This window comes from Phyllobates terribilis, unplaced genomic scaffold (assembly GCF_046119375.1).
Source record: "Phyllobates terribilis strain yellow unplaced genomic scaffold, ASM4611937v1 Scaffold_5__5_contigs__length_657084704, whole genome shotgun sequence".
In the NCBI taxonomy this organism is placed as follows: domain Eukaryota; kingdom Metazoa; phylum Chordata; class Amphibia; order Anura; family Dendrobatidae; genus Phyllobates; species Phyllobates terribilis.
In genome coordinates this window covers 469524713-469542131 of record NW_027362765.1, presented here as the reverse complement: position 1 = coordinate 469542131, position 17419 = coordinate 469524713, and the positions used below count along the sequence as shown (strand labels likewise).

Genomic DNA, 17419 nt, shown 5'->3' with positions numbered 1-17419 from the left:
TGTATTCCTTTTACTTGGGCTTTTATCACACAACCTCTTTTCTCTTGTTTGGCTCTGTACACTGGTGTGTGTCACTTTACTTGTACTGGGATTTCAGCTATTCATGCTTAACTTGTTTTATACTCTCTACCGTTATACTTATGTATGAGAAACATTAGTTCATAGCAAAGGGCAGTTGTATATGAACAAGTTAGAGGGTTTTGTTCTCCAACCTCTAATTAGGTGGAACTTGAGAGCTGGATAAACATCTACAAACTAATTATATGACTGCAGCTGTCTTTAAAGCCCCCGTCACACTAAGCGGGATCGCTAGCGAGATCGCTGCTGAGTCACCAGTTTTGTGACGCAACAGCGACCTCAGCAGCGATCTCGCTACGTTTGACACTTAGCAGCGACCAGGCCCCTGCTATGAGATCGCTGGTCGTGTCGTAAAGGTCGGGACATTTCTTTGATCGTTGAGGCCCCGCTGGGTAGCATGCATCGGTGTGTTTGACACCTTACCAACAACCTTGTTGACGACTCAGACACAGAAACACATAGGCGTGCATCGTTATACAGGTCGCTACGGGTCGCTGCATCACTGCTGCATCGTTGGGAAGATCTGACTGTTTGACATCTCACCAGCGACCACATAGCGACGCAGCAACGATCCCTGACAGGTCGTATCGTTGTCGGGATCGCTGTAGCGTCGCTTAGTGTGACGGGGCCTTTAGGCCTAGGTACAAACAACCCCATTGTGTGAGAAAACTTATATTATATAGTTATTCCTACCATTTCAAACGTCATTCAAGGACGTTGACTAGTCGAACCGGCATGCACTATGGGACGGACCAGTCCTGGCCTTTCGCTCGCCGCACTGACGCATGGCTGTGATCCCTGATCTGGCCTCACTCTCTCCTCCCAAAACTTTACAGCTTGCGGCTGCTTGTGAACTCAGCAAGTTTGGGCACTGGACCTCTATCTACATGACAGAAGCTTAAATCACACTGCGCATGTCTGACGTCATGGTCACCACAAAAAAGCACAGGATGCAAAGTTCAGGGAGGAGAGAGTGAGGCCGGATAAGGGTTTTCAGACATGCCCCAATGGGTGTACTATTGGCAAGACTTGTCTGCCCACAGTGCACGCCTTTTCGACTAGTTAAGGTCTTCAAAAGAAGTTTGAAAAAGTGAGTATCACTAGATACTGTAAATTTTCCCCACACAATGCCTGTAATCATCCTTAAAAGACAGATGCAGCCATATAATTAGTTACTAGGTGCTGATCCAGCTGTCAAGTTTTCTGTAATGAAAGTTCACCAGTTTCATATGAGTGCAGATCATATGACAGCATCATAAGAGATCCATCCAAGTCTTCAAAAACAAACAAAAAAGCAATGAATCCTGAAGTGGATTCCACGTGAAAACCATGTCTGATATTTCTACCTCCAAAATCTCAGAGAGAACCTACCAAAAATCTCAAATGTAAGCCAATCTACCAGTAACTAGGGATTATTAGCATAGTCCTTGCAGGCAGTGTAGTAAGAAAGAGGAAACACTTTTTTTTTCTTGGTGGTAGGACGGGGCATCATTGCCTAGCGGGCAGCTATGCAGTTGCACACATCGTATGTCTGAAACCTTACATTTCCACAAGTCCACAGTATGAATTAAAGGGGTTTTCCTTGACTATTTTAATTTTTTTATTATGGGCCTAAGAACTAGTTGCTAAATACCTGCTTGTTCTACCCTGCCCGGACCGCTCCTGCTGGCAATCCTGCTGCTTCAATTCAACAGAGTAGCTCTTCCAGGCTGCTCTTTCGACGGGGCGTGACTGCTGGCGTCATGCTGATTGACAGCCAGCTTCCCGCAGTTAGGCCACGTTGACATCGGCCGTTGCCCCGTCAACAGATCAGAGCGAAGAGGAAGAGAAGCGGCTGTTCTGTCGTTGTGACGTCAGAGGATGCCACATAATTGCCGGCAGGAGCGGAGTGTTAGCAACTACCCACCTGTTAGTTATTAGGCCCATAGGATTAAATAAATTAGTCCCAGATAACCCCTTTAAGGCTGTAAAAGCTTCTATTTCCAGCAAAGAAATAGATGGAGAAAAGACCCAAAGCATGTTTGCCACAGTGTTAAATACACACCAAACTGATACTCGTCTTAAGACATCAAACTTGGCACACAGAAAGGCATGTGTCACCACAACAAACAGAATTACTTGCCCCAACCGTTACAGTTCCACCAACTTTTTTCTCTTGTGGAACCACAACACGTCTCACGACTTTCCGTGTCACCTATGAGAAGCAGGAACATTGACTTTCTATGGTGCTCAAAATTCTGAAGCTCACACCACAAAAAGCCGAATATGGGAATACTTCCCAAATTAACGAAGGACATTGAGGAAAGAAAATTACTTTTCTGGTGATAATGTTGCCTTCTTCATCGGTGTATTGTTCTTCAGTAACAGTTTCACCGGGAATGTTTTTAACTTCCTCCCCCTAGAGAGTGTCAGATTATTACATCAATTGTACATTAATCCTTAATTCCTAAACACAGCACCCCGGGCATGCAAGGTAAGGAGGGTAAGACAAGACAAGCCTTTGGGAACCATGCTACGAGTGGGTAACACTGGCCATAAATAAGGTTGAATGGAAACAAATATATGGTTAGATTTCAGCCTAAAGTCTTCTACTTTGTGGTATTTATCCTAACTACATTGCTGTAAATGTCAGACAATCTACATATTATAGTAAATGATGTCATATAGTAATCACTTATTGAACATTAGTATTAGACATTTGTATGTGCCACTGGAACAGACCTGTCAGTAGCTTGCATCAGGCTATGTATGTGCTTACCCTATGACCACAATGTTCCACTGTTCCATAAACAGAATTTATCCAATTTGAAGTTAAGATGTGTTGGATTTTCTGCAGATTTGCACTGCCCCATTTACTCTATTTGTTAGGTGCCGCATTCTTAAATAGCTGTTGCCCCAGACAGTAGAGGACTCAATTAATCCACATCCCTCCTCGCTACTCCTCCGCTTCTCCCAGCTGCAAATTCCTCCATTAGCTTCCAATTCTCCAATGAATCCAGTTCAAACTACGAATTCTGATCTACAAGGCCGTCCATAATCTGTCCCATCCATATATCTCAAAACTCATCTCCTGATATCCTTCCCCATGTAATCTCTGGTCCTCCCAAGACCTCCTTCTCTTCTCCACAGTTGTACGTTCCTCACCCAATCGCCGCTAAGACTTCTCCTGAGCATCCCTCATCCTATGGAATTCTGTGGCCCAACATGTCCGATTATCCACCACATTCAGAACTTTCAAATGGAGATTGAAAACTTATCTCTTCAAGAAAGCTTACAGCCTGCAATAACCGCCTGCCATCTCACCACCACCGGAGCTACTGCAACCCCCAACCTACAGTCTCTTTCCCTATTACTCTGTAGATTATAAGCCCACGTGGAAAGGGCCCTCTGTACTAGTCTGTCAATATTAGTCTGTTCATTATAATTTATACCTGTATTTTGTATGTAAACCCCCTTTCACATGTAAAGCACCATGGAATCAATGATTCTTTACAAATAAGTAATAATAAAAGTGCAAGAACTGTGTATGGCCCTCTCATATACCATAGCTCTTCATAAAGCACCTAATTATTTCTAACAATCCATCAGTACTTGTAAACTATGAAGATAATTAACGTATGCTGTTATGTGCACTCTATTTGAGAGTACGAAACTGCTGTTAAAATGAGAGTAGACGCCCTAATCTATTGGGCCTCTGACCCGCTGCACAGTTTGCACCAATAGTTTGTCCACCCCTGTGCTGTCAGAACATTCATTTGGCAGACGGCTATCTCTCCCGACTCCCCCATAAACTTGAGTGCTTGACTTGACCGAGAGTTCATATGTTTTCAACCGGTGAGAGCGAAGCAAGCCACTGCTAGACACATCTGGCAGAAACTCCTGAAAATAGAAAGGATTGGGAGCCGAAACTCCAATCCTCCTCCTTCTCTCCAACTGCTCGATCCCCCACACACATCATATCGGTCGGTCTCACCAAAGTTACATGTTTTCTTTTGATGCTCTGTTAGCCCAACCTGTTAGTAAGTTGTGATAGACTTTATTCTTCTACGCCATCCTACAAACCACACAATCATGCGCACAGTGAATGTTCATATCCTGATCGATTCGGCTTCTGCAAACCATGCTCAAAAAGAGAAGCCTTCTCAAAACTAAAGTAGACAGCAGGAATTAAAGTGGGAGGACAGAGCTCTTCATATCACAGGTAAATCGGGTGAAAATCAGGAATCCACAGGGCAACGATGATCGTTTCATCAATTTCAGAATAACGTCCTAGCTCTAAAGGTACATGTTCAAACATTGCCCAGGATTCCCCAAAGTTGCAAAGTACCAGATTCTGCTCCACGCTAAAGCCACGAGTTCCAACAAATGCAAGTTATGTTACTTTGTTCAAGTTGATAATGTCAATTCCGTGCTTTCTTGTTCTTTATATTCCACTCAGAATGAGATGCACAATGACATTTTAATATATTGATTATGAAGGTCTCATATGATGATTACAAATACTTCTACTGATTTATATATTGACCGTTATAAAATGGAGCAGAAAATTCAAAATAAAAAATAATAATCTGCATATATCACCACCAGGTAGCTTGGACAATGATGTATGCACAGTGAGGTTTGTCAGGGGCTAAGGTAACACAAGGTTATTATTACAACATGCTTGTAAGAAAACTGTAAAGAGCAAACATCCAAGGTATCGGAGGCAAAAACTCATGCTACAGCCGGGCCCAGGAGTCAGCTGCACTCGGTACCTTATAAATCAGCCGTCGCCGAGTAATTTTTGTAGTGATTCTTCGTTCCTCATCTGAGCTTGACTCACTTTCATATTCACTGCCACTAGAATCCTGATAAATGCATTTTAGGCATGTTTTACCAGAAAACTTAAAAGAAAAAGAAATATTTTTATCTACGTAGCCAGAAATTGACATCTGAGTCTTTCGAGAGATCACTGACATCATTGCTTTTCTTTAGAGATTAGTAGTTGAGGTGTTGAGGATGCTTCTCGAGGTTTACGAGATGCTATGTGTGTGAACAGTTTTCAAGAGAAACTTGATACAACCCAAAACCCAGAACCTATAACTTCTTCTACACTTGGACTAACCAACATCTGTTTGTTACACACAGGTAAAACCTCATTTAAAGAGTAACCGTAATGGGAATGTCACTGAATACAGATTTGACCTGAGAATTGAGAATTTTGATAATGACTGACCAATTTTGACAGAGAAAGAAGCAGATTTATATGATAAGATCTATTACAAAGTTATTTATTTTCATATTGTTACGGTAAATACTTATACTTTTGCTTCATTATTTAGACAATTCATATATCTTTGATAATTTTGTATTTTAATATTAGCTTTATAAGTGTTATTCATAAAAGAAGGGTGTTGTCTCTGATATAGAGCAGCCTTTGCATTAAAGCCTTCCTTTGTTCTGAAAGTATAGTACAACTAGATATAGCCAGTTTGTAAGGAATTTTGACATAATTTACGACTTTGTTTTTTCAAACTTAAATATTCCTTTTTAGGTAATGAAATGTAAGCCATTCCCACTTTCCTTATCTCTTTCCTTATAATAAAGATATGTGGCCAGGCATCTGAGAGCAGACGAGTCTGGGACACAGACAGAATTGGTTGTGTGTTCTCTTGTCTCCGATCGATCGACTCCCTGATTTGATCAAAACTGGCAAACGTGTGAAACCCTTTGAGTTTCTCCTAAAACTTTCTACAGAGGTTTCCACATCATTACGTACTATTATTTTATGACATAGAAATTAAAATGACTGTTACTCTTTAAGGTCTGTGTACACAACATCTTTTACATGCGTATTTTGTCTGGAACCAGTCTGAAAAAGCAGTAAAAAATAGCAAAAACAATGAACACATGCACTGCAATGTTAAAACAACTTTCTGTTCATATGTGCCGTCTTTTTGAACTTATTTGAACTGCTTACGGTTTCAAAAGCTAAAAAGCAGTTAAAGAAGTGACCTTACTATTCTTCAGATGGCTTCTCTTTGGAAGCCGCTCAGTAGTGTATCTACAGAATTTAAAGAAAAAAAGTCATTGGTGGCAAAGCCAATGATAAAACAACCAGGAGGACGCAAAGGATGATGCTTCAAGAAAAACACCGCCAGCGTTATCCTGAAGCACCTTGTGTTTCAGAAACCCTACGGGTACGCCGGCGCCTAGAAGACCTTGTGTGCACATATTCTTACAGTGATAAGAGGCCTTGCACAGCAAGATTTTATTAGCTAACTGCCCATTATAGAAGGTACAAACTGGTCTATTATATAGAAGATGTTTATAGTCAAATATGGGGGAGATTATTTTTTAAGATCAGGCAAGTGCAATAGATCTCAATCCATTTGCAGTATCCAATTTGCTCAGTAGGAGCCATTTTGATTGAACATCAAGTGGAAAAGTAATCGTCAGCTTGACCCACTGTGACTTAGAACTGTGTATTCTTAGCAGCAGCTCTTATTTGGACATTTCTTCTAGTTTCAAGCACTATGATGGAGGAAATATATAGCTAAATTAACCTCTTACCGACTTGCCTGTTTTGGTCCGTCAAGACCAATCAATCTTTTTCATTTTTTCATGAACACATTCTGAAGGTTGTAGGTTTTACCCAGCGACAAAGCTGTATGAAGGCTTGCTTTCTTGCAAGATTAGTTTTACTTTTATGGCACCATAGTTATATATTATTTATTGGAAAAGAAAATGGCTTCAGCTCACCCAGTATCCTTTTCATGAAACCACAGTTCTGAATTGGCAGGCAGTGCTTGGAGTGTTAGCCACGTGTAGTCCAAGTGTAGTATTGGTAATCCAGCAAATTTCCAAAATGAAAAATCTTCATTCCAAAAGTACATCACACTGTATCCTCAAGGTTTACACATTTCAAGTGTTTCTAGTTTAGGCTTAGTCATAATGAGCAAGAATTAGTCATGACTACAGATGAGCCAAAATTTAAAATAGGTTTGTTTGCGCGTTTTTCCCCGACAAATGTTATTGAAAGAGAATTAATTCTCCACAAATCTAATGTCTCTTAATATGCTCTGGGGTCTTTTCACACCCCAGAGAATAATACACATCATATGTAAAATATAGAGAGAAACCTTATACTCACCTCACCGCTCACCTCTCTAGCCCCTTAGCTCCTCACCATCACCCATCCAGTCCTCGTCACATCTTCTGATCCCTGGCATTAGCGCTGAATCCCTGGACCTCTCACACTGAGCTGGGAATTCCAGCTCTGATGAGGTCTGGGAGGGTTCTGTGCAAGCGTGCGAAAGGTCATGACCTGAGGTGTGCTGTGACTTTGCACGGGCATGCAATTTCAGGCCTCGGATAAGAAGATGCGGCAAGGACCAGATGGGTGATGGTAAGGCACAGAGGGACCAGAGAGGTGATTGGTAAGATGAGTGTAGGGATTTTTTTTATTTTGCTACCTGTGGATGGCCCTTTACGGTTCAGAAAATTGCTGAATCCACGCAGTAGAAAATTGTAAAAAAAATTGAGCACTTTGGGGAATGCAGATTTTTGTAAAATTCGAGTAAAATTAAATTCCACTCAAATATATATATGCTCATCTCTAGTCATGACTAAAAGCCCAAGACTAGGGTTTACCTAGTAAACCTCAAGGATATAGTCTCATGTACTATGGATTTTATAATTTTGCTCCCTTTCAGACTTGGCACATTTTTGGGTTATATCGAACTCGTGCTTCTAATGGCTTTGCAAAATTTTCTTGTTCGGATTTTCTAATAATTCTTGCCTCTTTTTTTCATGACACATGGGGCTTAATTTTCTTGTCATTTTTAGGGTATGCGTTTTTGTTGCCATTTTTTTCTGAAGCCAAAACGCTCTTGGCAGTAAAAACTCAAGAACGCATTTTTATTTTTTTTCCTGCAATGTTTTTCCAACATTTATTTTGGTGTGAGTAACATGTTTTTGTCTCCAGTACATGTTTAATAAAGCTCAATTTATTCCCCAAAAATGTAGCAAAACAAATGCAGCATTTTTGCACTTTGTCATTGCTGGGTGAAAAAATGCTGCAAAAATGCGTAAAGAATTGATATGCTACAGATTTAAAAAAATGCTGCAGTTCTCAAATTCAGTCAGGAAAACAAAAAAAACAAGGTTTTTGCTGGTACTGTAAAATTCAGCTTCTTATTTGCATAAAAAAAGCTGCAACCCCCCCCCCCAAAAAAAAAAACACCGCAAAAACGTTATGTGAACATACCCTTATATTCCTTTTTCTTTCCTTTGCCGATATTGGAGAAAAGTTTAAAGAAAAACAAGAAATACATGTCTAGTTTTAAATTTTTTCATTTCCGACCACAAGGGACCAACAAATATCTTCAATTGTCTTCCCCTTTCCATTAAAATTGTTTTTATATATTGTACATTTTTTTATGGGTAGGGGGACTGGCAGTGTTTCTTTTTTTTTTCAGTTTTGTTTTGTTTATTTTTTTCTTGTTTTTTTTATTCATTTATTTTTTCATTTATTGTACACACTATTCCCCCATAAGACCTTTGGGGAGCATTTGAACATATTAAGAGAGAATGAATCTTTTGAAATTCGAATTTGCCGGCTTTGCCAAATTTAGCCTAAAAAGTTGTTTAACGGTGAAGAAAATTGCGTGGATTTCAGTACTGAAAAGAAATTGCGCGTGGGCAGACGGAAAGAGAAGAGAGAGAGAGAGACATTTCATTTCAATATGATCTATCTACTCTGAAGACAGAATCCATCTCTGTTGTACATACTACCAGTCCTGCACCCGAGGATATGATGTCACAGCTGCTGGGCATTATGGGCAAGCCCGCTCACTAATGCTTTACCAGTGTGAGAAATGGTGCCGGGCAACTTTTGTTTTTGCAAATTGATTCTCAAAGTGATAAAGCTTGGAATGGACAATTTCAGAAAATTCCACTCGAACTCGATCCTCCGTGGATCGATCTACACATCTCTAATTAATACAGTATTTTTGTTTTGTGGATGGTCAGAAGTAGATAACGTTATTACACTGGCAGACACAGTCAGAAGAGGGCCCCTGTGCAAGAACAGTAAAAGGGCCCTTGGCAGGCCAATAATTCATCGTAATGCAAAATGCCACCAGCTTTTGGAGCTGGATGTTGACCCCTTACCTATGGGCCACTGCACCAACGGTATGTCCACCGCTGCCTTATGGAATAAAGATTTTTCACACCATTAATCATTTTGGAAGTGTGCTGGACAACCAGTACTACAAGTGGACATACTGTATAATTTCTTACTTTTTTTTTTTTTTTCTTTTTAAGAACGGGCATAAAGAATACAAAAGGTAATTTCACTATCGTGAAATCACTATCATGTTAGCTTTATTGTATAAATTGGTGTGATTACAATTACAATGATAGTAAATTTATATAGATTTTTTTAAAGACTTTTGCTGTATAAAAGTATGTTTTGAAGATTTAAAAAAATCATTTTTGGCACGAAACTTCCCACGATCCATATATATTTTTGAGATTTCTTAAAAAACACGAGTTTGCTTCCAGTCAATGTTTTTGCTTGCATTTCAGGAAATTGTATTGAATTTGTTTAGTGAGAAATTGGATTACGTAAAAGAATTGTCTACTAATAGCACAACCCCTTCTCATTCCCCATGTTTGGCCCCATTAAAATAAAAATGCTTATACTCACCTCCGATGCCGGCGCCGTTCCAGAGGTGTTGGTACTTGCGTTCCCGGGCCGCGGTAGGTTCTTATTGTGGCGCCCTGCTGCACATTGGTGCCACAGAACCCAGAAGGGTGCATGGATGGACTTCTCCACAAGAGGTCCTCACTATATTCATACACCTCCACCTACCACCTCAGACCAGCAGAGGGAGCCCATTAGGGACATATATATTGAAGGTGGAGCTACGTAGCACAGTCAGAAGTCAGTCAGATGAGTCTGTGAGAAGCAGTCAGCTCAGAGTGAGCAGAGAGCGTGCCGATGCTCAGAGAGCGGTGAAGATGCAGCACGCCAGCTGCCAAGTAGTGAGGGCCCTGAGTGTGGTCGACGGCGAGAGGAAAAGGAGAGTGGAGCTAAGGGGGCAGAGGAGCATAGTAAGCTCACCCCGATTTATATACCGGACACCGGGTCCGCGCCTACAGGGACTCCTTATACCCAGTAGGAACCACCGGAACCCCTGGAGAACTACAGGTCCCAGGTTCACCAAATGCTGATTGCAGTACCAGGGCTAAAAGTCACAGAGGTCCCAGAGTCCAGGGAGAGTGATCTCCAAAGAGAAGGCCCTACCACCAGGTCAGCAGGTGCAGAGAGAGACAGTAATCAAGCTAGGCCTAGCTCCAGGCAGGCCAGAAGCTTAGAGAAATAACTAACAGATCAGGAGGCCCTATACCCGCTCACTGGGGAGAGTCCAGAAGTGCGCCCTTCACCTGGAGTACCCTGGACCGTGCCTGCAGCATAACCAGTAAATGTACTGAAGCTTACCCCTGTGTGAGTGTCCGTCCTTCCTCCGGGACAGTCCTGCCGTCTCTCCCCTGCACCGCCATCCAGTACACCCCACGCTGTCCTGAAGCCCGCTCCACATGTGGGGAGCCATTCCATCACAAGCTGCCCTACTATCTGCCTCAGAGGACTGCTGCAGCGCTGGTGATCCTCACCAGACACCACAGGTGGCGTCATGAATAATCCCAAAAACCCCATATAATAGAAGTTCCCCTTTTCACTGACCGCCCTGGGTCACGGACAAGGCCAGCCACCGTGATATCCCCAGAAAGCAGCCAGAGGCCCGGCTGCCGAGTACCCCACGGCCCAATCAGCGATGGCGTCAATGTCTCTGCCTTCAGACGTATAAGTAATTAACAGCTATTAAACGGCCAGCCTCAGTTCCCACTTACGGTTAATTACTTATATGTCTGAAGGTGGGGATAGTGACACCAGCGCCGATTGGCCGCCAGGCTCACGTGTCATAACAACCTCACGTGAGTCTCGGGAATGCGAGTGCAGATACTGATGGAATGGCGCCGGCAGCGGAGGTGAGTAGAAGCTTTTTTATTTTATCGGGGCAAAACGCTCAGATTGAGAAGAGGTTGTCCTAATAGTGGACAAGCCCTTTAACCAAATTGAAGAAATGTTAGAGTGGACAGATCTGTACCAATCTAGGCCATTTGTTAAACGGGGTTGGAATAACTCTTTGATAGGACTTGCGCTCAGGACTGTTTACCAGCTGATGACCTAAGCATAAACTGGGATAAAGACTGTATGAAAGTTTTGTGTTGTGAGAAATTCTACACTACTCTTTTTTAAACAAAATAATAAATATGTAGGCATACCTATAACCATTTCCTCAGGTACAAAATGTCCCTGTGCATTATAGGTATGGAGCAACAAAACTGAACTGTACCTTTTCAGAAGATGTTCCTTCTTCTACATGGGCTGAAGGCCTGGATTTTCCTTCTTCCAAGCCAGTCCGTTTTGCACTAATAGGTAATGAGCTCTTGTGCTCTATTACTATCTTGCTTGTCGTCTCTGATTTTTGATGTACCGTCGATAGTGTTGTTTGTTCCACTTTGCCTTGGAGTGTTTTTGGTTTCTGTTTTTCGTTCAGTTTTACAGGTTCTTTATCCGGAGCACTGGAACTTGTCTTACCTTCTGGTAATGACTCAGAAGGACTTACATTAGATCCCAGCCTTCCTACTTCTCCCTTGAGATATGAGGTAATTGACTCATGGCTACAAAATCATAAATTAAAGATATATATTAGGCAATACTTCGCACAATCTAAATACACAAAAACAAACCTCATGATAAATTTTTATTCTTTACATCGATCTTTGATAGAAAACTCTAAAACTTTTGTAGAAGTTTAGCAAATTTTTATATTACAGTGGTATTGTAGCCATTGGTTGAATGGAAACCTCAGTCCCCTATGTCCACTCTGATTCAGCTTTTTCTGTACCTTTCAAATTGGATGTACAGAGCAGCAATGTGCATGTCCGGACAGTATGTCATTCTTGTCAACTAAGATGTACCCTAGCAATTTCAAGGGTTTCATCAGTCCAACCCTTACCAATCACACATTTATCACCTATTCTATGTATGAGCAATAAATGTTTAAGAGTGGAATACAACTTTTATCTGTTATTTCAAAATATGCAAATGCATGAAAAAGTGGATTCAAGCATATTCACCCCGGGGCCATTTTCCGTTTTTGCGCTTTTGTTTTTTGCTCCCCTTTATCCCAGAGCCATAACTTTTTTATTTTTTCTGTCAATATGGCTTATTTTTTGTGTGACAAGTTGTACTTTTGAAAGACACCATTGATTCTACCATATAATGTACTGGAAAATGGGGGAAAAAATTCCAAGTGCTGTGTAATTTCAAAAAAAGTGCAATTCCGCAAAGTTTTTTTTTTTTTTGTTTTACCATGTCCACTAAATGCTAAAAGTGACTTGACATTATGATTTTCCAGGTCACTATGCGTTTGTAGATACCAAACATGTATATGTTCTTTTTTATTTAAGTGGTGAAAAAAAAAAAAAAACTTTGCAAATAAAAAAAAGGCGCCATTTTCCGAGACCCGTAGCATCTCCATTTTTCGGGGGCTGGGTGAGAGCTTATTTTTTGCGCGCCGAGCTGATGTTTTTATTGATACTGTCAGTATTTCGTCCAGAATCGCGAGCACACGATCCATATTTCCCTGACAGATACTATTGGGGTAGATACGTTTTTTTCATCGCCTGTTATTGCATTTTATTGCAATGTTGTGGCGACAAAAAAAACAATTTTTTTTTCTCATTACATTGTTTACAAATAGGATTAAATGTTTTTATATTTTCATAGATCACACATTTGTGAACACAGTGATACCAAATATGTATATTTGTTATTGTTTTATTTTGAACTGAGTGTGATTTGAACTTTTTTTTTTCTACCTTTTACTTTTTTCCCTTAGGAGACTTGAAGCTGCGATCATCCAATCGCCTGTGCTACACATAGCAGGGCTTCAGCACTGCCATATGTAGCAGAAATAATCATCTCCTATGAATGCAGACCTCCGACTATCATGTCAACCCATGGGAGCCCCGCGGTCATGTGACAGGGGCGGCGATGGGCGGGATTTGTGACGTGCATCTGGTTTCTGCAAGTTAAATGCCGCTGTCAGAGATTGACAGCGGCATTTAACATGTTAACAGTTGCGGGTTGATTGCGATTCCACCCGCGGCTGTTAGGGGCACATGACAGCTGATCAAATCAGCTGTCATGTGCAGGGAAAGATGCAGGCTCAGCGCTGGAGCCCGCATCAAAGGGAAGGACACGACCTATACGTCATACATGTAACAGAAAAGCCTTATATAAGCAATGGGTCATTTTCTGATGATAACATCCCTTCTAGTTTTATTTAGAAGGGCAGATTTCTGCAAATAAGCAAGCGCTGATTGGCTATACACTATATTAGTGGACTATTCACATGGCCCGATGCAAACTGTATGGGGACAGAACAATATCCCCTGTTTATATGGGGCAATGTGCTGCCGACAATTATATTTTTCATGGCCTCATATACAATCTAATCAATGGACAAAAGAAAACATTTTCTACATTCGTTGGCTGAATATTGGCTTTACATGAGCTGATGACAAGTAACACTCCTTTACTGATTATTGGACCATTTAAATGGGCAGTTGGGCTAATTTGACAAAAGGTGGTCACACTGAACCTGGTCTGAAAACAGTAAAGGCCCCCATACACATCCGACTAAAGCCAGCTGAACCTGCCGATATCAACCTGTTCAACTGACAAGTGTATGGGGGGCTTTCTGTCACCCAACACATGATGTCAAGGGACAGAAGGATCCTGTATGTTCAATGTCGGACTGCAAATTCTTTAGTTCTTTAAGATATAATCTGCCATCATAGATGTCTGGCAGTGTCTCTCTCATAGAGAACACAGGAGCTCTCGGTGAGCTGAGCACTCCAGTGTATGAGATAGTTGGAGGAAATAGCTGTCGGCTGAATGGCAGCTTTTTAAAGTGAATGGAGGGAGGCTTTGTCTGTAACACTGGGAGAGATATTAAGTATGTTTGTAGTTCAAACATCATTATTCTTTCAATAAATCGCACAATGTACTAAGAAAAATATATTTTCTAAGAATCCTTTTTTTATTTACTAGAGGCAAGTTGGGTCATACCTGTCATCCAATCGCTCTAACAGTTCACTACTGAGTTTCCGCTCAGGTGTAGACTGATCCACATGAACGCTTGATGCTTCTGTGTGCCAACCTGCAATTGAAGACATCTCTTGTTCGGCTTGTTGAACATTTTTGAGGATGGCCTGAACTTTCTCCTCAGTCATCTCCTCTGATTCAATCTCTTCAAGATGAAGATGCTTAAACAGTAATTTAAGCCTTTCTTCAGTGATCTCCTCTTCAGGACCAGATGTGTTGCTCTTAAGCTGGTCAGCCTCTTCTGCTCTTTCAATCAGTTTTTGCTCTTTGTATTGAACAGACTTCTCAACTTCAATGTAGCTACCCTCATTTTGGGGTTCGTCATACAACTTAACATCTTCAAATTTCACCCGATGAATAGGTATTTCATAAAAAGCATCATGACTGTGAATTAGATAGTCTGGTCTGCTGTCATCAAGAGATGTGTCTTCTGCTACCACCACTGGTGGTGCAGCTGAAAGGTCTCCATTTCCCTGTTGGGTTACTAACACATCACTTAGTCTACTAGGAGTTCTAAGGGGTGAATCTACACTAGAATTATCGCTAAAGAAATCATCCTGGTGGAGGGGGGTAGAAGGCGTGTAACGTAAACCAGTGGGAGTTTCCAGTTCCACTTGAATGGTAGGATAACCTGAGGAAAACAGTACACTGACCTGAATGAAATGGTTTATGAAACAACAAAAATAAATTACAATACAAAGCATGCTGATATGATAGGGGGATTGAACAAATGAAATGCACAATGTTACATTAAAATGAAAAAGGTTGTGATGTAGAATGATAACATTAGTTTGCAGACATCTTCCCACACATTTAGGTTCTTATGCAATTATATTCATTTTTTCCCCCATTTTTAGTTGAATAGACCAGTGCATCTGGAAACTGAATTTTCCAAACTGGTATAAAAGGCAATAGAGCATTTTGAAGCTAAATCTAAAGGGAAGAAGTGGTACAGGAGAGGTCGTCTATAAGAATATTTCAGGTATAGTAAGAATAAGTGGATGAGTAGAGTGTGATGTGAAAGATGATCTCGGAGAGTGAAGAGAATTCGTGCTCATGGGTAAGATCAGAAACACTGAGAAAAGAAAAAGAAATAGTAAGCGATGAAGCACATATATACATTTATAATGATCGCAGTCATGTTACACAATGGATAGACAGTAAGATGGAAGCAAAATATATTCAAAATAAAGCTTTAAGAGAACATCTGTCACCAGGCGGCAACTCATAGTATCCTTTTGCCAAATCTTTTTAGAATATTTATTTTTGTGGAACGGTTTATTTATTTATTTTTTTGGATTGTCTTGAAATTATCTATGTGTTCTAAATGTAATGAACAATATAAACTTTAATGAACATTCATTAAAGTGTACCTCCAATGAAAAAAATGAAAGATTTGCAGTACTACTAGGTACTCATGACATTTGTGAAGCCCATGCCTTAAAAGCACAGCCATTTGTGCGGCTGATCTCTCGCTTTTCCAAATATACTAGCCAGAAATGATTATGGTCTGCGAATACAGTGAAGCTGCAGCCCAATCATTGGTCACTATATCTACAAACCTACTAAATCACATTAAGTCATATTAAGCCACTCATCCTTCGCCTCTTTTGTACTGTTAGTTGTTTCCAATGGTTAAAATATTACTATATTTTAGCAACACGGTGGCTCAGTGGTTAGCACTGTTATATTGCAGCGCTGGAGTCCTGGGTTCAAATCCCACCAAGGACAACATCTGCAAGGAGTTTGTATGCTTGTATGTTTGCGCGGGTTTCCTCCGGGTTCTCCGGTTTCATCCCACACTTCAAAGACAGACGCGTAGGGATGATTTAGATAGTGAGCCCCATTGGAGACAGTGATGATAATGTCTGCAAAAGCGCATAAATTAGTGGCGCTATATAAATGAGTAAAATAAATAAATATGGTAAATGTAATAAAGCAATATATTTCATCATATCAAAGAAGACTTCAAATATGAGAATTCTACTCACAGCAGAAATTGGTGCAGAGGCTGCTGTAATCACATGAATTTATTAGCAAGTTTTGTCTGCACGCACAGATTTTAATGTTCAGTTTAAGTCCGCCATACACATTACACTTCTTTTACCCAGCTCTCTTATACACTGGAGCTTATCTTCGAGAGATCAAAGTAATCAGCAGTCCAAAATCGGACATGCCCAATCGTCATCTCCCTAAAAATGATCAGTTGGTCGGCACCCCCATTAGAGTGTCGGCTGGATCTGTCAATATCACAGGGTTCAGGCTGACGTTAGTCTAATGTGTATGGGGGGCTTTATGTAAGATATCCAAGTTATCTTAGTTATATTTTAGCTGAGTCTTCAGCTCACATTAAAATGGGGGATGTAAAGGGCTTCAGTTATTCAACCATCTTTCTTCTTCATTTCTCTTTTGTAAATGGATCATTGGAGGTACAATTTAACCCCTGTCCAACTATTTTATAAATTTGTTCACAATTTACTAAAAAAATAAGATCTATCATATAAAAGGGTTTTCCCAAGAACAAAGTTAATTTTAGAGTTGATTTTAATCAATATATCCTTGAATAATAATAACTTCCACAATTGGATGTGTTTAAAAAATATGTTCCTGTGCTGAGATAATCTTATACATGTGCCCCTGCTGTGTACTGTGTAATGGCTGTGTCTGACCGTACAGGAACATGGTCTGATCATACCACAGCTCCTGGGCAGGGGAAGAAGCAAAAGAGTATACAGACAGGACAGCACAGGATCACAGCTGATTCTTTGTGAGGTAAAGCATTTTCCTGCCTGTTTTTAAAAAATCTTTTACCTCAAAGAAATAATTATTTGCGATCCTGTGATGTAATGTCTGTATACTCTTTTGCTTCCTCCCCTGCCCAGGAGCTGTGGTATGATCAGACCATGTTCCTGCATGGTCAGACACAGCCATTACACAGTACACAGCAGGGGCACATTTATAAGATTATCTCAGCACAGGAACATTTTATTTAACCACATGCAGTTGTGGAACTTATTATTATTGCAAGATCTATTGATTACCATGAACTTTGTTGGAGGGAAAACCTCTTTAACTGAAATCTTTAAAGATACATTACAGTAATATTAATTCTAACTT

At 40.6% G+C, this 17419-nt stretch overlaps 1 protein-coding gene across 35 annotated transcripts in view; it reads right to left on the bottom strand.

Moving 5' to 3' along the window:
• Window positions 1–17419, bottom strand: part of ANK3 (ankyrin 3) — a 762832-nt gene that overhangs the window by 4379 nt on the left and 741034 nt on the right. For 27 of the 35 annotated variants that reach the window (XM_073685429.1, XM_073685434.1, XM_073685432.1 and 24 more), the window contains 5 exons: window positions 14267–14933; window positions 11481–11808; window positions 4833–4961; window positions 2393–2476; window positions 2201–2272 (listed from right to left, as the gene is read on the bottom strand). In XM_073685429.1, coding sequence (XP_073541530.1) covers window positions 2201–2272; window positions 2393–2476; window positions 4833–4961; window positions 11481–11808; window positions 14267–14933 — 1280 coding nt within the window. The remainder of the gene's footprint in view (window positions 1–2200; window positions 2273–2392; window positions 2477–4832; window positions 4962–11480; window positions 11809–14266; window positions 14934–17419) is intronic. The other 8 variants (XM_073685431.1, XM_073685456.1, XM_073685447.1 and 5 more) reach the window with 7 other exon arrangements.